The sequence below is a fragment of the Chlorocebus sabaeus genome, chromosome 25 (genome assembly GCF_047675955.1).
Source record: "Chlorocebus sabaeus isolate Y175 chromosome 25, mChlSab1.0.hap1, whole genome shotgun sequence".
Taxonomy (NCBI): Eukaryota; Metazoa; Chordata; class Mammalia; order Primates; family Cercopithecidae; genus Chlorocebus; species Chlorocebus sabaeus.
The window spans coordinates 16,557,147-16,579,232 of NC_132928.1; the positions used below are offsets into that span (position 1 = coordinate 16,557,147).

Below are 22,086 nucleotides of genomic sequence, written 5' to 3' on the forward strand. Positions count from 1 at the left end.
CCTGCCAGTCTTAGCTCACAACTCTACTTCTTGTTCTTAAGTCCACCTCTAAAGGTTTTAAGGAACATTTTAACAGACTTTCAGTGTAGAGTTCAAGAGAGTTTTCAGAGTGTTGAATGAGCTTTTGCAGCTTTAAGCCTGAATTTGGTCACACTAAAACTTTTGAAACCCAATACCCTTGAACCTTGCAAGGATCTAAAAGTCACATACGCTACAGTAGAGCCAACAATCGGAGTCGAATTCTCCTTGAAACATTGGCTTCCTAGTGTATGTGCCCTGGAGAAAGCCAAGGAATCAAAGACGACTCACATTCCCAGGGAGAGGGTTAATGTTCCAGGCTTGAATGTATAAAATCAAGGTGAATCTTAGGATTCATCTGAAAAAGCATGTCAGTGTGGAAACACTCAGTGGTGAAACATCTCTTCCCTAAAAACATGCTAAAGTCACTTCCAACATAAAACTACAACTAAGCAATTATGCAAAGTCATGTGAGAAAGTACTTCAAGCTGGGAAATACAACATTCAGTAGCACATCATCTGTCTTCATTAAAGATGCATCCTAAATGACTTCCAAAATACAACTATGCCTAAACAATCTCACAATGTGTCTTACAACTTTTCCATTTCTTAATGAGCCTCTTCTCACCTTGGATAAGAGAGAACTGAGATGAATCAAGATTAGGATGTTCAGTATGGCTAGTGAGTTCTAATTCAAAAGTTTCACATCCATTTTTGCAAGAAAAAGACATGTTTAGGTTACACATGAACGTCGGTTTTTGTTTTTGTTTTTTTGAGACGGAGTTTTGCCCTTGTTGCCCAGGCTGGAGTGCAGTGAAACAATCTTGGCTCACTGCAACCTCTGCCTCCCCGGTTCAAGCGATTCTGCTGCCTCAGCCTCCCGAGTAGCTGGGATTACAGGCACGTGCCACCACACCTGGCCAATTTTGTATTTTTGGTAGACACTGGGTTTCACCATGTTGGTCAGGCTGGTCTCGAACTCCTGACCTCAGATGATCTCCCCGCCTCGGCCTGCCACAATGCTGGGATTACAGGCATGAGCCACTGCACCCTGCCAAACCTTGTTCTTAAGTATTAAAAAAAAAAAGACCAAAAAGAAAATGTAATTGTTAGAAGCTTTCTTAGTTGATGCCCTTGAAAGATTTCCTAACAGCTAATGGTTTTTCCCTGGCATAAAAGTAGTCCAACTAATTCAATGTTGATAGAACTAGAAATCAACAGCTAGCTTCTATCTAAAGCACAGCTCAGTAAATGGCATTAATCTCTGCCAGCAATTCCACTACTCTCTCTCTTTATCTTTTTTTTTCTCTCTCTCTCTCTCTCTTTCTCTCTCTCTCAGATGGGGAGGAACAGTCATCAACAGTCTGATCATCCCTTCTGAAACCTGACTACTCAAGGTGGTCAAGAAACCGTCCCTGACTAGGCCCTACTCAAATAACTTGTAACCTTACTTATCTGTTGCATGAGCCTTATTTCTTAGCTTGACCATGTCCCCTCCTTTATCGATCAGGAATTATGCCTCTTATTTCTTTGTGTCTCTCCCCATGGTGCCTGGGACATACACATGATGCTAATTAACACAGCTGACTGCCAGTAGAAATCCCTACACTTCAGTGTGTAGACTCCAGCTCATTGTATCAGAGCTAAAGGCTTCTGGCCTTCAGGGGATGGTGTCCTCCAGCCTCTGCATGCCCTGGAGATTAGCCATTCCCTTAAACAAAGCCACTGCTACAGGCCTGGAGGAGTGGCCCCCAGAGGACACGATGAGGACCATTCTTGGGTTGACGGGAAAAGGAACACACATTTGCTTGGGGATTCAAACTTATATTCCAACCCTAGCCCTCAGCCCACTAACGTGGAGAGAACCAGGGTTCTTACACACAAGTCAGGTTTAATGAGTCCATATGCATCTGGTTCTTTCATAAAGCCTGAAGTGAAGCCTCCATTTTGTCTCCTTGCCTGAGGTGGTGTCATCTTTACAAATAGCTAATTTGAGACTTTCTCAAATAGACTCCCCATACATTAGCATCATCCTGATGCAAATGTGGTTAGAAAAGTAAATCACTTCTCCACAGTGTGCCCCACTTGTAGAAAATTCAGCAATCAAAAATTCAATTTGCCTGCAGGATATGGCAAAAGTATAAACCTGCAGTACCTATGCATTCTTTGCTTTAGAAAAAGATTAAATGCGGGTCATTTCCTAGAGCTAGTAAAATACTATTTCCACACTAGTGTTCCTGGTTTTGTAACTAGGTAAGCATATATTTCTTACCCAAATATAAACTACATTTGTATTAGATGATTTTCATAACTGATTTATCTAACGATCTGTGTGTGGCAGCGTCTATTAGTTGCCCCTCCACATTCACTCTTCCCTTCTTTAGTAAACACCCCTGTCTCCCATCCCTGACTTTTAGCTAGGTGCATAACTGCCTTGAATACAAAGTACATCTTCCAGCCTCCCTGTACCCAGGCAAGGCCTCAGACTAAGTTGTAGCCAGTGAGATTTAAATGCAAGTGTGGTGTGGCAGTTAGCAGACATGTCTTCAAAAGACAACTGGTATGTGCCCTTCAACTTTTTCTTTCCTTTGTTCTTCCTGCTGATGGGAACATGGAAGTGATGGCTGGAGTGGGGACCTCAAGATGATCTCTAGGGCTGGGCATAGTGGCTTAGGCCTGTAATTCCAGCACTTTGGGAGGCTGAGGTGGGTGGATCATTTGAGGTCAGGAGTTTGAGACCAGCCTGACCAACATGGTGAAACCCCATCTCTACTAAAAATACAAAAAAACAGCCGGGTATATGGTGCATTACTGTAGTCCCAGCTACTTGGGAGGTTGAGGCAGAATCGCTGGAACCTGGGAAGTGGAGGTTGCAGTGAGCCAAGGATGCGCCACTACACTCTACCCTGGACAACAGAGTGAGATTCTGTCTCAAAAAAAAAAAAAAAAAAAAAGATGGGTTTTAAAGATAGCAATGCAGCAGGAAGCCCATTTCCACCACCTCTGTTGAGCTGTTTTTACATAAAAGTGAATCATGGCTGGTGCGGTGGGTCATGCTTGTAGTACCAGCACTACAAGCTGGGAGGCTGCTAAGGGAGGATCACTTGAGCCCAGGAGTTTCAGACCAGCCTGGGCAACATGGTGAAACCCTATCTCTACAAAAAAAAAAAGAAAATGCAAAAAAATTAGCCAGACGTGGTGATGTGCACTTGTAGTCCCAGCTACTTGGAAGGCTGAGATGGGAAGATTGCTTGAACCCAGGATGTGGAAGTTGCGGTGAGCTTAGATCGCACAACTGCATTCCAGCCTGGGCAACAAAGCAAGACCCTATCTCCAAAAAAGAAAAAAAAAAAAGGTGAATTATGTTTAAGCTACAGCTTACACCCAACCTTAGCCAAATCTGTTCCACTAATAGTGGGTGCTAAGTCAACCTGAAGAAGGTTACTGTGTGGAGTATGGAGAACATGTTCCTAGCAAGTTCTAACTCGGGAGGAATGGCCACAGTCCAAATGAAGTCAGGAGTCATACTCACTTCTAAGAGTCAGTCTTCTTCCCTGTAACCCTGCAAACTATGTAGGACCTAAGCCGTGGTAGCTCTTTAGATCTCCTGTTGTCTCTGAAAATTAAGCAGTGCATGTGCTTAACAAGAGACTCTCGTTCCATGGTCCTTGTAGGACCTACCAGTTAGCTCATCCCAGTTTCTGAAGCTTTCTTACATATGCTCCCTTCCTGGCCTGGCATCTTCCTCAACACCAAGTCACACCTCTCCTCCTTCTGAAACTCTAAATATGCTGCCCTTCATAGAAGAAAATAAGGCAATAGCTTCATAGTATTTTCAAGTTGTTGGACTAGATCTGCACTGACCTGTTTTCTTTCTCAGTCCTGTGCCAGACTGTCTATCCTGGAAAGTCAGTGGCCAGGAGAGCCTACAGGGTAGGCTCAGGGAGAAAACAAAACCCACCCGCTCATCCCTGTCATGGAGGCTCACTGGGATCACTGTAGCTAACTAGCCACAGGCCCGCCACCTCCTCGAGAAGCCACTTTCTGGCCACTTGCCTTAATTCCTCACTTTGGAGCCCCTCAGTCCATAAATTTTTTTAGTAGTTCATGTGTTTCTTAAACTTCACTCTACCATTACCTGTGTTCTGCTATTGGTACCTTTGAAAATAGATGAAATTTAACTTGGGAACCTTTGGACTCTTTTTTTTTTAGTCTTTCCCTGGCACTTGCACCAGTTTTCCCATGCCTTCCAGGTACCAGGAAATCGCCATGATAAATAGCTTTTATGTATTAGGCACTTAACGATGTGCCAGGCATTGTTCTAAAAGGTTTCCGTGGATTAATTAATCCTCACCATAACCCATGGGGTTGATACTGGTATTGTCCATTTTATAGAAGAGAAAATGGAGGTACTGAAAGGTAGGGAACTTGCTCAAAGAAAAGTCACACAGTTAGCAGGCGTTGGAACCAGAGCTGGTCCCCAGAATCTAGAGCCCACACCCTTAACCACAATGCAAACTTCCCCCTTCCTCTGCCAGCTCAAAGCATCTTTCCAAGCATCTGCGAAGGGCACCATGGCCACTCCTGCCTCTGCACCTTCGCTTATGCTGTCTCCTGTCTAGAATGCTCTCCCCGACATCTCCTCATCCTTAGAGGGCCATCCCAAATGTCACTTACCTCAGGACTTATTTTCTGACTCCCTACCGTCACAATCCACTACTTGCTCTGTATGCTCTGTCATTTTCTCTGGTACATTTGCTGTGGCTTAAATGTGTCCCCCAAAGTTCACGGGTTTGGAAACTCGATCCTCGGTGCAATGGGGTTGGCAGGCAGGGCTTAGTGGGAGGTGTGTGGATCCTTTGGAAACTCGATCCTCGGTGCAGTGGGGTTGGGAGGCAGGGCTTAGTGGGAGGTGTGTGGATCCTGGGGCATCACCCTCATGAATAGACTAATGTTGTTTTCTCAGGAGCGGGTTTCTTATAAAAGAATGAGTTTGGCCCCTTTGCTCACTCGTGCTTACTCTCTTTCCTCTCTCCCTCTCTTTGCCCTTCTGTCATGGGACAGGGCAACAAGAAGGCTCTCACCAGATGTCAGCCACTTGATCTTGGGTTTCTCAGCATCCAGAACCATGGGCCAATACATACATTTCCTGTTCATTATAAAGGACCCAGTCTCAGGTATTCTGTTACAACAACACAAAATGGACTAAGACAACATCTGTTCAAGAATCCCGCCAATTCATAACCCTTACCCCTGCCTCGGAGATTGTGAACAATTTGAAAGCAGGGACCAAGGAAATTAATCTATGAATCCCACTGTGGAATATGTACCTATCAATCAAATTCTCACTAACATGTAAATGGATGATAGGGAATCATCTGTTACTTTCATCATGGGATATTTTATTTTAGAGACAAAGTCCTAAGCCAGGGATTCAAGTTACCATGACAACATTTTCAGAATTAACAAGCAGGAAGAACATTTATTTTCTGTATTGGAGCGGGTTTGCTTTACCCCTGAAAGCCATGTGGAGAACCTGCCTACTCATTAAGCTGAATGCATCAACAGCTTGAGTGCTTCCAAAGAAAAGGGACTAGGTCATCTTCTTCTGTATCCCCACCCCTGCCACATGGCCTTCCACTAAGTACCCAGAACCCAGGAGAAGAAAAGGGCTAATATTGGCAGAAAATGAGCTAAACTGAGATTCCTGGTGAACTGCCCAGAAGATGAAATCCTTTTCTTTTACAGAAACCACGGCTGCAATTTCCTTGGCTGGCATAGGGCAGAAGTAGGTTATCACAGCATGCCACCTGCCTGTGGGGCCCAGCCAGAAATGCTGTTCAGTCCTTGCCAGCTCATCTCAGGACCAGAGCTGGGTGAGCTATTGTGTGTAGAGAGGCCTCTTCCAAGTGCTCCCCCAGCTATAATTAGAATATTGCAAGGGGGTTTATTTTTAAGAAACACGAGCACTAGGATGATGATTCAGCCGGGTCTGCACTTGCCCAGAACCTCTCATCGGATCCAGGGTTATTATTTTAGACTAATATAGTTCTCCAACCCCACTCCCCTGCCATCCTCCTCCAAACAAGGCAAAGAAAGGAAAGAATTTTCTTTTTTCAAGATTCTCAGGCAACATTTTGTCTTAGGGGAAAGAGAGTAGAAAACTTTCCTTTGACTCACTTTGCAGGAGGAACGATATCCACACACAGGGATAGTCCCAGCCTCACCTGTTGTGAAGTGAATGGACTCAGAGTGAGCTAGGGTGAAAGCTTGATGGCCTGGCCCCAAGGCTACGCTTAACCCCAATGACAGGTCTGCATTCCCGGAGCCAGGTGGACGGAGGCTGCTCAAAGCAGGAGGTAGGCTGGGGAGAGCAGGGTGGTGGCTCCACAGAGAAGTTATTCTGTGAAAAATCCTACTAGTCTCCGCCACTGCTACCTCAACTTTGACAGTTGCACACCAAGTCCTTCACACTCTGAGGCAGCCTCGGTGCAGAGGAAGAGCTCGGCCTGACCAGATGGTGCCATCTGTGCAACCACAAGAAGCCTCAGAACCAGAAAGTGATGGAGTGGAGACATCAACACATCCCAAGGCTGAACATGCATAGGAGTGTATCTGGAAGAGATGAGGTTTAAGAAAAGAAATAGGAAGAGGAGAGGAAGTTCACCAGGTTCCCTCAACCACCCAGTCTCTCTTCCGCATCTCTGACCGAGGGCCATATCTGGGCACATGTGCTGGCAGGTGCTCACCCTCACACAGAAATACAAAGGCCAGACTGGCAGTACAGCCTGCAGGCTCGGGAGTCCGGGAAGGGATGTGTGTGGGAAAGGTGCCACTCTACCGTTAGACTCTTAATCCCGATGTTAAGAGTGTGGAAGAGATTAAACCAGGGGTGCTCTCGGCCCAGCATTTACAAGTTTAAGCAAAGACCCCAGGGCCCCCATTCTTGTGGAGTCTGGCTGGAATCAGGTCAGACCAGGCCCCGATTTAGCATACACTGCCTATCTGGGTAGGCCGCAGAGGCACAGCATGGCCTCTGCTAGACCGACACAGGGATGAAGGAAGGTTCATTCACACCGGTCACCCTCATTCCAGGCCAGTCCGCTCCTCCCTCACATTCCTTGCTTCCCTGAATGGAAGGCACCGCTGCTGGCAGCTGCCAGGGCAGACAGCTGACATTGCTATGTAAACGGAAGCCTCAGCCAAGATGGATTCGGCCCAGAAGAGAGTTTTCAGCCGGTGCCCATCCCTTTGAGCTCTCCCCAGGCAGGAGACTCTGGCCATAGGCCAACTGTTGGAGATTCCAGGGCACAGTTTCCAGGCTCTGATGTCACTTCTCCTTTCTGGGACAAGAACCCCTCAGCTCTAGGAAACCTCACCCTGTCTGCCCTTGTCTGACCCTGTGTGACCCTGGGGAGCTCACAGAGGCTCCTGGCTCACTCTGCCTGAGGTGGTCTTTTCTGATGAGGCCCATCACTCCATCAAGCATCCCTGGGGACTTTGGGCCACATGAATTTTCCTGGGGGAACTGACCAGGCAGTCACTGGAGTAGAAACTGCCCCTTCACCATCTTGGAGGTTTAGCTTTTCCCTTCATAGCCTTCCTAATGTTTTTTTTTTTTTTTTTTTTTTTTTTTTTTTGATTCCCTCTACTTTCCACCCTAAGGAAATCTCCTTTTCCCACTGGGGATATTTCTCACTTGGGATCTAAGGAGAATTACTTCTTGGGCACCAGTCAATGTGATTAGACCATGGAATCAAATTTTCTCGATGACCTCATTAAAACAACCTCTGCCCTCACTCAACTAGATGTCTGGACATACGTAATCCTTCCTGACAGAACGGAGCAGGAATCCCATTGTCCAGCTAGAGGCCCTGCAGTGAAAGGAGATGGGCTTTCAGGGCTTACTAACCTCTGGGACCCCCAGGGTGTCCAGCAGGGCAGACAGAGCCTACTGGAGCCATGAACTGCCACAGAGATTGATGATGAAGAAAGGAAATCAAAGAGGAAGAAAAGGGGAGGCAAAGAAAGATGACCAGCAAAGAAAACAGGAGGAGGGACAGCGGGAAAAAGCAGCCACACAGGGGAGAGAAGAAGAGGTTCTCATGGGTCCTCAGGAACACTGGCCTCAATTGAGAAGAGTGTTCCACATGGTCACTCTGGCTGCAAAACCAGAAAATCGCTATCTGCTCACTCCAATTCGCCCAGGGCCAGGTCATAGGCAGCAAGCCAAGAGTCATGAACTGTCAGAAATGGAAAGGACCTCAGAGAGCGCTGAAGCTTCCCAGCGAGGGCGCTGTTGGCATTTGAGGTGGAACGGTTCTTTATTGGGCAGGGTGGTCCTGGGCTTTGCGGGGCATTTACATCTCAGACCCCCGGCCCTAACAAGGAGCTTCCTCACTTTACCAAGATGTGAGAAGCAAAAACTTCCACCTCCCACCACATTTCTAACCCTCCTCTCCCAGAGCTGACCCAGTTGAGAACCCCTGGGAACACCCCTCAGTGAACAGCTGCAAGGGTTCCGAGGCCCAGGGCTGGGAAGGAGTTGGTTTAAGTTCACAGATGGCCTTTGAAACATGAATCTCAACCTCCCTCTCCCTTCCTCTTTACAAACCACAGGAAAAACTTGACAATTCAGTGTAGTAGGTGCTTTAAACACTCCCAGGGGAGCAGAGTGTGAGAAAGGACCCGTGGGTGGAAGGGTGGGGGAGTCCTGGTTTCCCTCTTGAAACTTGGTCTCAACAGATGCTACACAGTCATCTTCACCTGCCCTCCCACTCAGCTGATTCTTGTCAACCCAGTGACACTGATCCTTCTTTCAAAAGGGATTATTTAGACAAGTGCAAAAATGGAGAGGAATTCAAGGCTGGAAGTCGCTCCAGCTGGAGGGAGGAGGTGGATGGGGATATAATGCCACTAAAATTATCCATGGCAGACAGGGACTGGGACCCCACAGCTGATGGGCCTCTCGCCTGTTATGGTAATTTTCCACCCTTTGGGCCCCTCCCAGGCTTCCTTATGACACCCAACACATTTAGAAATGACGCGATGGCCTTATGTAATGCTGACAGAATAGCACAGCAACAAGAGTCACCAAACCCTAGTCCTGGCATCTTATAGTAAGATTCCGGAGTTTGTGCCGTGATTGGGTCAAGACCGTATTTGTCACTTTCTTATTTCCTCGCCAAAAGCAAGATTACCTGGAGAAAAGCCTGCTTGGCGAAGGCCGAGGGTGGAAGCTGAGGGGCTGCCTCTCTCCAAACATACCTCCAGGAATGCGGCTGCCCTGGGTGGAGTGTGGCAGAATGGCAGGAGCTGGCATCTAGAGAGGGAAGCTGGGGCTTGGCGCTCCAGTTCTTGTGGCCTCTCACAGCCCTTCTTATTCTCACGTCCCGCACCTCTCTTCCCTCTCTTACACGGTAGCCCCTGCAATCCCTTCCCCAGCCCTGCAACTCAGAAGTCAAGGTTTCGGAGGAATTAGGGAGAGAATCTTCCCTCCTGGAACACCTCAATCCATTTGAAACTTCAGCTGAGATATCTGCCCTCTAGAGTTCCCTCCCAACCTCCAAGCACTGGAGAAAGAGAAAAGAAGTGGCAGGGGTTTCTGCCACCAAGACTAACCATGGCCTTACTGGATTTGCGCATACAAAATTGTCCACGGGCACCTGCAAGCCAACTGGGCTCTGTGGATGGTCAAACTCTTCCAAGGCCACTCGGCCCTAGCTGTGGGGAAAAAAACCCCGAAGACTCTGACCTACTGGGAGCAGTTTAGGAAGGAGGACTTTTGGGAATCCACGTTTACCTGGGAGGAAGGGCTCCGGGGCTGGGGCATGAGTCAGGGGGATTCTGAGGCAGGTGGCAGTCACTCTTCACCTTTTTTGAAAAGTTTATGATTTCACTGAACCATGAGCCGTCACCTCCGTACTCCTGGGGCTTTCCCCACTGGGGCTGGGATCGACTTTGGGGCATGGAGGGAGGAGGGTGATGGAAGAGAATTCCCCTCTTCCTTCAGGTCTTCCTTCCTGACCTCAAGTGACAGACCACTCCCTTCCCCTGGTCTTTCTCCCCATTCCCAGGTCCAGTCTGATGTGCCAGCGGTGTAGGAGGGGAGCGGGAGAGCTTTGCACTCACAGCTGGCGCAGCCTAACAGCTGTCCTCTGCAGGTGCGGGGGTGCTCACTTGCCTTGGCTGCATGACAAAGTAGTCAGAGATTAGCATATGGGCATGGCCTAGGGGATGAAGGACCACCCCGTCTGGCCCCCAGGAGAGTGACCAGTGGGCACCTCCCAGAATGACTTCACTGGAGCCCAAACATGGGAGCCAGCGCAGGGTCAGACCCCCTAACTTCGCCTCCACAACCTCATTATCCAGAGATCCAGGTGACACTGGACAAGGTTGAGCCCCTAAATCACACCCAATGGCTTTATCTGACCCTCTCAACAGACCCAGTACTTTCAGCTGGTGACTGTTATTTTTTAGGGTCAACCACCAACTCAGTTTCCCATTCTGATTCATCAAACACAGGGGAAGCCTGCGGCTGAAGCAAATGGTAGATGTTAAAGTGTGGTCCCCGGACCAGCAGGATCAGCATCATTAGAAACACAGGTTCTCAGGCTCCATCCTACATCTGCTGACTCAGAAGCTCTGGGAAAGGGCTCCAGCAGTCTTCTGTTTCAACAGACCCTCCAGGTGATGCTGGTGCACACACAGAGTTGAGAACAGGACGGCAGGACTTATCTATCTGTCCTCAGCTGGGCCCTTTCTTCAACTCCTTCACGGCAGGATAAAGGCCACTTAAGGTACAGTCCTTCAACTTCTACCTCCTCATGTATGTCAAGCTCTCCCTAATGTCCCCCCTTCCTTTGCTCCTACCCTCTCCCCCACCCACCACCTTCTAAACCCTCTCTGTAGCCTTCCATCCCATCTGACCCCAGCTGCTCACATATCTTGCTCCATTAATCCCTTTGTTCTTGAACATTCATTTCTTTCTCCTGGTTATTTTCTCTATGTGTCCAAAGACACTCTGGTCTCTTCCAATTCTAGAAAGACAAAAGCCCCAGGGGAACTCTACAGAGCTTACAAACTACCTAGAATAATCTGCTCTAAGTCCCCTGTCCCCTTACACAGGTGAGGCACAGAGAAGCAGCTTGCTCAAAGCCGCAAGCTGGTTCATGCAGAGTTGGAGTCAGAAATCAGGTTGCTGCACCTCTGTTCAGGGCTCCTTCTTGAAAAACGAATCCTGGCCTGCATCAGCTCCATCAGCTCTCATTCTCACTCCCTTTCCCAGGCTGGTTCCAGCCCCTCAGCCCTCTCAACACTGCCTCTCTAAATGTCACCCCAGTCCATAGCGCTTCTCCTTCCCCCACTACTTTCCCCCTCCCCCTTGAAACTCACCCCTCCTCACCTTGTTGCAGCCACTTCTCATCGTTTTTGAAAAGCTTATGTTTTCACTGCTGAGCCATGAGCCATCACCTCTGTGCTCCTGTGCTTCCCTCAGTGGGGCTGGGGTCGACTCCGGGGCATGCGTGGCAGGAGGAGAATCGCCCTCTTCCTGCAGGTCTTCCTTCCTGACCTCAGGTGACCACTCCCTTTCCCTGGTCTTTCTCCCCATTCCCAGCCCACTCTGGTGTGCCAGATGGGCAGGAGGGCAGAGGGCAAGTGGTGCCCCAACACCAGAAGGTAGCTTTGCACTCACGGTAGCTTTGCACTCTGACCGCTGTCCTCTGCAGGCGCCGGTGCGCTCACAGTCCTGATCCATCCTCTCCCTCTCTGACTGTTCCTTTTCCATCTTCTGTTCTAGCTCTTTTTCTTGGGCTTCCTCAAGGCCTCGTCATCTTTTTATTTTTATTTTTATTTTTTAGAGGGCCTCACTCTTTCGCCCAGACTGGAGTGCAATGGCGCTATCCAGGCTTGAATTGCCAGGCTCAAGAGATCCTCCCATCTCAGCCTCCCAAGAAGCTGAGACTACAGGCATACATCACCATGCCTGGCTAATCTGTGGTTGTTGTCAAGACAGGGTCTCCCTATGTGGCATAGGCATGCTGGTCTCAAATGCCTGGGCTCAAGCAATTATCTCTCCTTAGCCTCCCAAAGTGTTGGGATTACAGGCATGAACCACCACGTCCAGCCATTTCTTTTTTCTCTACTTTCTTTGCTCACAGACTTACCTGGCTATCATTTCAACTGGTAATTCTAAGTAGATGGCTCCAATACGACCTTTATCCCCCAGCTTCCTCAAACTCCAGGTCTGCATTTTCAGCAGCTCCCCGATGCCAAAGATGCACCCCACATTCCATCATCCAAACTCAAACTCTCCTTCCTCCACATTTCCCAAACAGCCACCTCCTGACTCCTGACATCATCCTGTTACCATGGTTTCTAGGATCTTTACCATCCCCTCACATTTATGGTCACATTTCCCGGTTAAAAACTCAACATGGCCCTGTGAATGCAATGTCCCTGTGGATCCGAGTAAAATGGATCCACCAGAACTAGTCTTCAAAATCAATAGCCGCCATTCTGTGCAGGAATCCATGGCCAGGCGGAATGCTTGGGCCTTCATGTGCTCTGGATTCTAGAATCTAAAGGGAAGGGCAGGCTTTTATAGACTGCTCGACGTTTGCTGAAGATTGGGAGCTCCTCAGGGAATGACTCAGCCCTCCTTGGGCAAAACAGATAATAAATCAGACAAAATCAGTTGTTTTATGAGCAGCTTGCTATTGCTGGATCACTCACTCTATGCTAAATGACTCTCTGGGAAGGGTTTCTATGTTCATAGTCCTCTGAGACAACCACTACTTTGTGCAGTGACAGCAATTAATGGATGTTTGAATCAAAGCAAGAGAGAGAGTAAGGGCTAAGGTTAGGGTCAAGGGTCAAGGGCAGTGGCCAGCATCAGGGGGAGGATTGGGGTCAGGAGGCCATGTGTGAAAGGTCGGAAGCCATCCTGCTCCCTACAAGGACAAACCTATGCCGAAGCCATTCTCATCTTCAGCCTCTCTTGCTACCGGGAACACGTGACCTCTCACTGCTTCACACCCTCCTTTCCAGCCCAGAATGACAGCCATTGTCACCAAGGCCCTCGTGGCAGTACCTGCTGAACCCAGGACTGGCTTTAGGATGTGGAATGGGGCAAGTAAAAAACCATCCTTGGAAATGAAAGTACTTCGTCCCGTCCTGTTCTTCGGAAAACAGAACCCTCCCCGACTCTGCCCTGCCACCTCCCAGAATCAGATGACCTGGGTTTCAGCCCCACTTCTCACTGACCAGCTACAGAACTTACAAGATAACAAGCCCTTTTTGGGTCCTGGTTTCTTCACCTGAAAACAAAACTTGTAAAATGTTCCCTGCTCACTGTACAGGATTGATGTGACGATGATAATGTGCTGTGTGAACACAGTTCACTGTTGACAAGTCACTCTCGTTACATCATCTACCTGGATCTTTACAAACCACCCTGTCAGATAGGCGAGGAGAGCATTTTGATATTCTTTTATGGATGAGGAAACCAAGGCTCCCCGAGGAGGAAGGATGTGCCCAGCTGCACAACTAACATGTGACAGAGTTGGGATTCAACCAAGCCCCCTTGTGCTCTGTGCCACATGGTCCCAGCATGGCAAGAGGCTGGGTGACACAGCATGCTGCTACTGTTAAGAAAAGCAGTGTTTTTTCCCAGGATGGCTATCGTTCAAATATTCGCCAGCAGATAAACACTGGTGAATTTGGGCATCCCCAGCATCTCCAATCTGTCATTGCTTAAGTGGGTTATTTTGACCTAAGAAGTAGACGTGGGATCACTGGCCTCAGGGCTGAAACAGAGAGGGTAGAGTTAGCCAAGGAAGAAGATGAGCCGGTGGGTGTTCCTGACGCCACCGTCCACTGATGGTAATCACACTTTCTGCTGGGTACAGAGGACTACAGAATTTTAGGAAAGTTCATAAATTCTAACAATCCCATTTTATGGGTGAGAAAAACTTATGCCCAGAAAGATAACAAAGACATCCCCAAGCAGCTGAGCCGGTTCCAGCCCCAGGTTTCCTAATTCTAAGTCCGAAGCTCCCTCCGGGCTGCCTGCATTTCAGGCTATTCTTCACCTCATTCTGCCTAGGACTTATCCCTCCATTTGTGTGTGCAACTGACAGCAGAGGAGTGGCAATGGCGGTGATGTGCACAGCGGATCCTTTTCCATAGACGTCCCCTGAATGAGGGGCAGTCCTCTTGGAGATGGCTGTCTGGTTCAGATGCCGGGCCCAAGACACAGCTTCGTCCCCATGGGTCAGGACAACCCCTTGAATGTGTGTGTTGGGCTTTGAGTTGGGGAAGAGGAAATATTACTCACGACTTGTCTCGCCTGCCGAGCCTCCTCGGGGGGCTTGCCTGTCTTCTTCTGGGGGACAGGGATTTTCCCCGGCTTCTCACTTGGGTCGGAGAGTGGGCACTTGCAGGTTTCAGGATCTGAAGGAGATGTGAGGAGTTAATCACCCTGGTTCCTAAAGGATCTCCAGCCTCACGTCTTGTTCCAGCACCGCGTCCCACACCCCCAGCCCAATCATGACGCCATGGATTAGAAGGTACTGAGCAGGAAGATTTCTAAAAAAAGGAGGCTGGAGACACACACGTTCCTCTCTCGTCCTGTACTGTCAAGCAGCAAGGGCACCACTTCTAAGACGGATATACAGATGGTCACATTGTGCCCCGTGCCGTGTGGAGAGAGGAACACAGCCCAGTGCCTCAGCCCCCACACCGGAACTGCTTGGCAAGTTCCTCTCCTCATGAAGGCAAAGTCCCATCTACATTGCCCCAAAAACCAGCTTGTTCTTCCTCTGATGTTCCCATCCCATACATATGACAGAATGGCTTTAATTGATCAGGAATCGTCACTCCAGGTCCTGCAGACTGAACATGACAAGTCCACCAGTGCTAAACATAGCCAGGCCTGAAGTCAGCATAATCCTTTTCTCTTAGTGACTGCACAAGCCCTGGAGGGACATGGACAAGCGAGAATCACACCACTTTGGAGGTAAAACTGAGAGAGGGAAGAGGGACGTATGAGTACAGTCTATAAAAGGCCAGCATGTAATGTTTTCCAGGTTTTAATACTGGTAATCTCTTGTCCTGGGAAGGCCCGCAGTTCCAGGCACACTGGAACAATTGGTCACCCTATTACATCAACAAAACAGAACAAACTAGAGCTTCAGTATAAAATGACTAACACTTTAGATCTGATTTCATAGAAGGAATTGCAGGACAAGACATTATTTTAAATGTCACATCTAAACTGATTTTATATGGTTTTCTTTGCAGCAGTACGTGCAAAGAGAGACTTTAACCTCAAGAAATGTTTGACCATCCTAGAAAAATGAGGCCTGGAGCAAGAGGCGGAGAGAAAGGAATGGGAAAAGAGCTCTCCTGCATGGCTTCCTTGTCTTCCCAGCACCCACCTTCATTCTCATGTCCCTGGCATATTTCTCCAGCTCCTTCCTTATGTCAGCCCTCAGCATCTTTGAGACGTTGAGGACCAGCTGCTTCCACTCAATGGGCTGGAAGCTATGAGGCTCATGGGGGACGTACAGTCCAATCTTGACCTTCTTGACTGTGTGTAGGTATTTCTTGTAGGAGTCCTCAAAGTCAAAGATGAGGTCACTCAGAGTCCGAAAAGTCAATGGCTTGTCCATCAGCTCAGCCCTGCGGCTCATACCCAGTGAGCCATAGCGGCCATTGCAGTAAATCCCCAGCACAACGTGGTGAAAGTAGTTTCCTGAGAAGTAGGTTTTAAAGCTGATGGGGAACCGCTCGATGGAAGGCTGTCCATTGGTTAAGTAGCTTAGACAATCGGAGTCAAGGAAGAGAAAGGAGGCCTTGAAAATTCGGAGCCTGGATGCACAGGAAGGGAAAGTGTCTCACAGGGGTCAGTGAGTCCATCCCCCTGCCTCTGCACAGGCCCACATCTAACTTTTCCAGACTAATCCTTTTATAAAGCATTCGCTTGTTATCTTTGACTATCTACTATACGTTGTATATCCAAACCAAGTTAATATGAGACAAAAAGAAAAACTTGTCATTTTCTTCAGTAATTACATACCTGCAAAACAAAACAAGGCACTTTTTCCTCTGCTCCCAGGACTCACACAGGCTGCATCCCAGCCTGGAACAGCCTCATGACCATCCCTTCTCCTTTCCTGGGTGTCATGCCTCCCTGACCTTCCTCATCCTAGCTTAGGTATTCTTGCTCCCTGCCCCCCCTCCCCCAAGTCAATTGGTAAATCCTTTGGACCTGGAGCCATTGGGAATGCAGAGGGAGGTGGCAAGGAAGTGTGAATGCAGGCAGGGGAGTATAACCTGAGCTTTTCCAGGGAAGGGGGAGCCACAGCACCAAGCCTGGGATCATCTTTCCAAAACACACAAGAGCCCCCATGGCACTTGGTGCTTACCCATCCTGTGTTGCAATTGTGAAGGCAGGGCTTGTGTCTCACATCCTGGCCTGGTACACAGACGGGCTTGTTTAATGTTTACAGAAAGAATGAACCTTAGGTTGTGGATGCGCACTGCCTTACACTTAAAAGGACTGCTCTCGGTGCAGAGCTAATCCAGGTGTCCTGAAGGGAAGGATGCTGACAGAACCCATCCACAGCACTGGCAGCAGCCTCATCCTCTGCCCTCGGTTTAGTCACGGATGGCTCCACTCTCTAAAAGTGTTTTGTACCTGCTTTCTCTTCACTTTATCATGTGAGATCAACTGGCAGTTAGGGAGTGAAATCACATCCTTCTGAGTCCTCTTACGTAAATTCCTAGCTGCTTTCTGGGGCAAGTTCTCTGGGGCTGGAACAAGGGCATTCCTTAGCTGCTTAAGTCAGTGTAACACACACTTAACCCTGAGTGTCTGCTGTGCCCGGCAGCCTGTCAGGTAGGGCTGTGGAGCCAAAGATAAGAACATAGCCCTTCCCCAGAGGTCTGGTGGGAGATGGACTCAGAATGCACACAATGAAATCAGTATGGCAATTCCTCAAATAATTCAACAGGAGTACCCTAGGACCTGGCAATTCCACTTCTGGGTGCATACCCAAAAGAATTGAAAGCAGCGACCCCAACAGATATTTGTACACCCATGCTCTGAACAGCATTATTTGCAACAGCTAGAAGGTGGAAGCAACCCAAATATCCATCGATGGATAAAGAGATGAACAAAATGTAGTGTATACATGCCATAGAATTTATTCAGCCTCATAAGGGAAGGAAATTCTGCAATGGGCAGGATGAGTCTTGAAGACATGCTGAGTGAAATCAACCAAATACAAAAGGACAAATATGGTATGATTCCACTCATCTGAGGTACCTGAAGTAGCAAGTGCAGAGACAGAGAGTAGAACGCTGGTGGGCAGGGGCTGGAGGGAGGAAACTGGGGAGTGCTGTTTAACGGGTATGGGGTTTCATTTCTGGGGAGGAATGGTGTCCCTCCCTCCCTCCCTCCCTCCCTCCCTCCCTCCCTCCCTCCCTCCCTCCCTCCCTCCCTTCCTTCCTTCCTTCCTTCCTTCCTTCCTTCCTTCCTTCCTTCCTGTCTCTCCCTCTCTCCTCTTTCTTTCTTTCTTTCTTTCTTTCTTTGAGACAGAGTCTCACGCTGTCACCCAGGCTGGAGTGCAGTGGCGCGATCTCAGCTCACTGCAGCCTCTGCCTCCCAAGTTTGAGAGATTCTCCTACCTCAGCCTCCTGAGTAGCTGGAATTACAGGTGCCCGCCACCATACCCGGCTAATTTTTGTATTTTTAGTAAAGACGGGGTTTCACAATGTTGACCAGGCTGGTCTCGAACTCCTGACCTCAGGTGATGCGCCCTCCTCGGCCTCCCAAAGTGTTGGGATTACAGGAGCAAGCCACTGCGCCTGGTCGGAATGGTGGTCATTTTGCAGAGCATTATGAATGTACTTAATGTCACTGAATTGTGCACTTAAAAATGGTTAAAATGGTAAATTATGTTATAAATATTTTACCACAATAAAAACCAAAACACAATGTGATGTGTGCTATAAGAAAGGCAAGCCCAGCAACCTCTGGGTAGACAGAGGAGGGGCCTCAGCAGGGTAACACTGGAATTCATCTTACAGGATAAGTAGTCAGCCAGGTGGAGAAGTGGGGAGGAGACAAGAGAGAGCACCAGTCCCTTGTGTCATGAGTCACTGATTTCGAGGATTTGTCCCATCATGACGTCAATTGGAAAAGTCTTGGGACCTGGAGCAACTGGGAATGGAGAGGGAGGTGGCGAGGTAGTATGGAGGCAGGCAGGGAAGTAACCTGAGCTTTTCCAGGGAAGCGGGAGCAGCAGTGCCAAACCCGGGATCATCTTTCCAGCATCCAGCCTCCTGGGGCTATTCCTAACCTGCCTCTCATAATGAACCTGTTACTTTAATAAACCACAGTGCTTTAGTACCACCAGCAAGCCCCACCATAGCCAGTGAGGTCCCCCAAAATACCTGCCATAGTTCACAAGATAATTTGGAAGCAAAGGTCTACCTCTCTAGCATGCATGTAAAAGCATGGGCATGTCCTTAAGCAAGTTAAAAAGAAGTGGCTCAGCACTAATGAATCCTGAACTCCGGGCTAAAGTCAAAAACAGGGAAAGCAAGGAAGGAGAGGCCAATGGATACAGGTGTCCAAGCAGCCAAGCCAACCAGTTTCAAAGTTGTTGAGCCAGGACCTGCAGAAGGGCCTGTGGGAGACACAGACGGATGAACCCATTCATAACCTTCACTATCCCCGAGTGGAAAGCAGGACCCAGGGATGCTGACCGGTGCAAAAAGACAAAGATGCTGTAACCTTTAGAATCCAGGTCTGTTTGGGAGGCTGAGGCGGGCAGATCACCTGAGGTCAGGAGTTCGAGATCAGCCTGGTCAACATGGTGAAACCTTATCTCTACTAAAAATACAAAAAATTAGCCGGGCGTGGTGGCACACACCTGTAATCCAGGTACTCGGGAGGCTGAGGCAGGAGAATCGCTTGAACCCAGGAGGTGGAGATTGCAGTGAGCCGAGATCGCACCACTGCACTCCAGCCTGGATCACAGAGCAAGACTCCCCGTCTCAAAAAAAAAAAAAAAAAGAAGAATTCGGGTCTGTGTTTCCTGTCTGTGTGCAAGAGTCAAATTTCCCTGAGTTCAGCAGCGTGAACTGAAGCTCTCCACCTTCCCACACTTTTCTGAAATGTCAGAAGGATAAGAACAAAGGAAAACCACGAGCACACTGTCTCTGATTTGGACAGGCTCAAAGGCTGTTCCTGGGTCTATCCCCACAATTCCAAAAGGTTGTGGGTGATTCCAATGGCATGATGTTGGAATGTATAAAATTGTGCAGGGATGAGACTATTGTGTAAGGGAGGTGGTCATTTCAATGACCTAAATCCAGAGGCACTCAGACACACCTCAACAAAGAGTCTGAAGTTAGCTTGTCCACCCCATGAAGGGCCTGGGCTTGTGTTCCCCTTCGTTGATCTCGTCCACCAGCGCATCCCCAGCCAATTGTCTGCCTCCATTAAACTTGCAGGAGGCTTCGCTGAACAGCTGTGGCTGACTCCTGCCACTAAAGAGTTGGGGCCCTGAGCCATCTGCTGCCCCGACCCCCATTCCCAGCCTCCTGCTGGGTTCCCCAGGCACATGTTTCATCTCCTTTGTGGGAAACTGGGAGGAGGATGACAGGAGGGTTGGAGAGGGGCCTCAGTAAGGTTCAAGTTTCCATTTTTCAAATGTCAGCCAAGGCACCTGTGGTCAATCTTGTTTCAGATCAGGCCTGCAAGTGTTTCCACAGGCTGCAGAAAGACACAGAGATTCCCCTTCCCACAAAGATGTCCAGGAGACCCAGAAAACAGACTAGACCAATCCTCCTGTCCCCAGTCTAATTTTGAGCCACATGTCCTTACACTGACTTCTCCATTTGCTTTCTCTCCTGATTTTCCTTCTACCTCTCTGACTTTCCTTCTTAAGTCTCTTTCATGGGCTCTTTGTGCCAAACTAGACCAAAAATATACTGATTTCATCTTTGATCTTTTTCTCTTCTCACTTGTTGAACAGTAAGCACAATCCCCTAATCACAGCTCCTAAACTCGCATTTCCAGTGCAGATTTCTCTGTGAGCTCCACACTGCAAATACCTCATCCCGACATCCCACAAGGCACCTCAAATTTAACATGTCCAAATCTGAGCTCACCTCTCCCTAAATCTGATCCTCTCCTTGAAGTCCTTCCCTTGGACTGTGGCATTATCATGCAAGCCAGAAATATGGAGTCACTGCCATTCTCCAATAACTCCTCCCATCTAAGCAGTCCCCCAGTGGTGGTGATGATATATGCCTCCATCTCTTCCCTCCACCTTCACTGGCGCTGTTTTAGTTCAGGTCTGCATTGACGCATCTCCTTTCTCTGCCACTCTCATTCCTCCCGCTAATCCCGCAGTCGATTGCCCAATTCAGAAACCTGGAGTTGTTGACTCCTTCCTCATCAACTCCTGTATCTAGTTGGCCTAGAAGTCCTATACATTCTATCTCCTTGATAGCTCTTAAACACATTCCCTGAAATCCATTCCCATCCCCAGGGCCATCAGTCTAGCCTCACCATTCCCTCATGTAACAGCTCCCAATGGGCTTTGCTGATCCAGCTCAGCCTTCCCCAATCTGCCCTTCAGCCTGTCCTTTGGAGAACTACATCTCTAGAGCATATACCGAAGCACGCCACACCTCTGCTTCAGAGTTTTCATCTGGGTTGCCCATTGCCTTTTGGAAAACAGTCATTTTCAGCACAGTGGTCAAGGACCTAACTGATCTTGCCTGGGACCCTCTCTCAAGCTCCTGGCTTGCAGTGTTTCCTTTTCCACTGTCCCTTCCAGCATCCATCCCATAGGACTTCGGAGCGTCTTTGCTTTTCTATCTGATCGTGTTCAATTGCCATCACCACCAAGATGTTGATGCCATCACAATTTCTCTGCACCATATTCCTCTCAGGCTGAAGAGCCAGGAGTCTGGTGAAAAATGGAACAGAAAGTTTGGGAGAAGCTAGACCCTTGTTTTAGCTGGAGGTTCTGTCAGGTCAGGATACACTAGCACTGCTTGGTCTCCTCCACACGCCACTCTTAGAATTTTTCCTGACAGGCCAGGTGCGACGGCTCCTGCCTGTAATCTTAACACTTTGGGAGGCTGAGGTGGGCGGATCGCTTGAGCTCAGCAGTTTGAGAACAGCCTGCTGGTGAAACATGGTGAAACCCCATCTCTACCAAAAATACAAAAATAAAAAAAAAAAATTAGCCGGGCAAGGTGGCATGTGCCTGTAGTCCCAGCTACTCAGGAGGCTGAGGTCAGAAGGTCACTTGAACCTGGGAGGCGGAGGTTGCAGCGAGCTGAGATCACATCACTGAATTTTCAAAGACTTTTCCCTGGAGATGGGTTTGGATACTAGCACTCTTGGCTCTGATTGCATTTCCCCTTGACTGTCTTTCCTGCTGCAATGTCATATTAATGCAAAGAACAGCCACATACGCACTCTCTGTAGTCGCTCCAAGTTAGAATTCTCCTTGTGATTAGTGAGTATTAGTGAGTCTGCAAGGTCACTGGCCTGACAGCTGGCCCTGATGGAGGCTGCAGCTCACAGGTGAGACTGATATTGGTCCAAGAAGCCAAGCATTGATTTGGTTCACTTCTCCATGGTGGAAGTTAAAGAGAGGAACCAGAGGAGTCTGACACTTTCCTCAAAGGAGATAATCATCTCTGTGGATTTACAATGTTAAAGGCACACCCAGCCCCATTGTGAAGCCACCATTTATGCAGTAAACTAAGCATACATAACTTAAAGGATACATGCCCAGGATGACAGCTTCAAGGCATTTGATAGGCAAGGACTCTCGCGTCATTTCTTTTGCTGTTTCCATTAACCTGTAGAATAGAGCACAGCAGAGGATCTCAGAACCTATTTAATCACACACTCGGGTCAGTCTGTCAATCCGTCAGCATGCCTATCCCCACACCAGGAACCACGCAGGAGCACAGAGGGAAAAGGGAGAAGTCGCCTCACAGGAAGGCACCAAAGCACAAGAGTTAATT

General features: G+C 48.5%; 1 protein-coding gene across 1 annotated transcript in view; it reads right to left on the reverse strand.

Annotated features, from left to right (window-relative positions):
• Positions 1 to 22,086, reverse strand: part of VASH2 (vasohibin 2) — a 41,242-nt gene that overhangs the window by 3,194 nt on the left and 15,962 nt on the right. The window contains exons 5-7 of the mRNA XM_007988480.3: positions 21,844 to 21,918; positions 15,459 to 15,840; positions 14,357 to 14,472 (exon numbers count right to left, since the gene is read on the reverse strand). Of these exons, the coding sequence (XP_007986671.1) occupies positions 14,357 to 14,472; positions 15,459 to 15,840; positions 21,844 to 21,918 (573 nt within the window). The remainder of the gene's footprint in view (positions 1 to 14,356; positions 14,473 to 15,458; positions 15,841 to 21,843; positions 21,919 to 22,086) is intronic.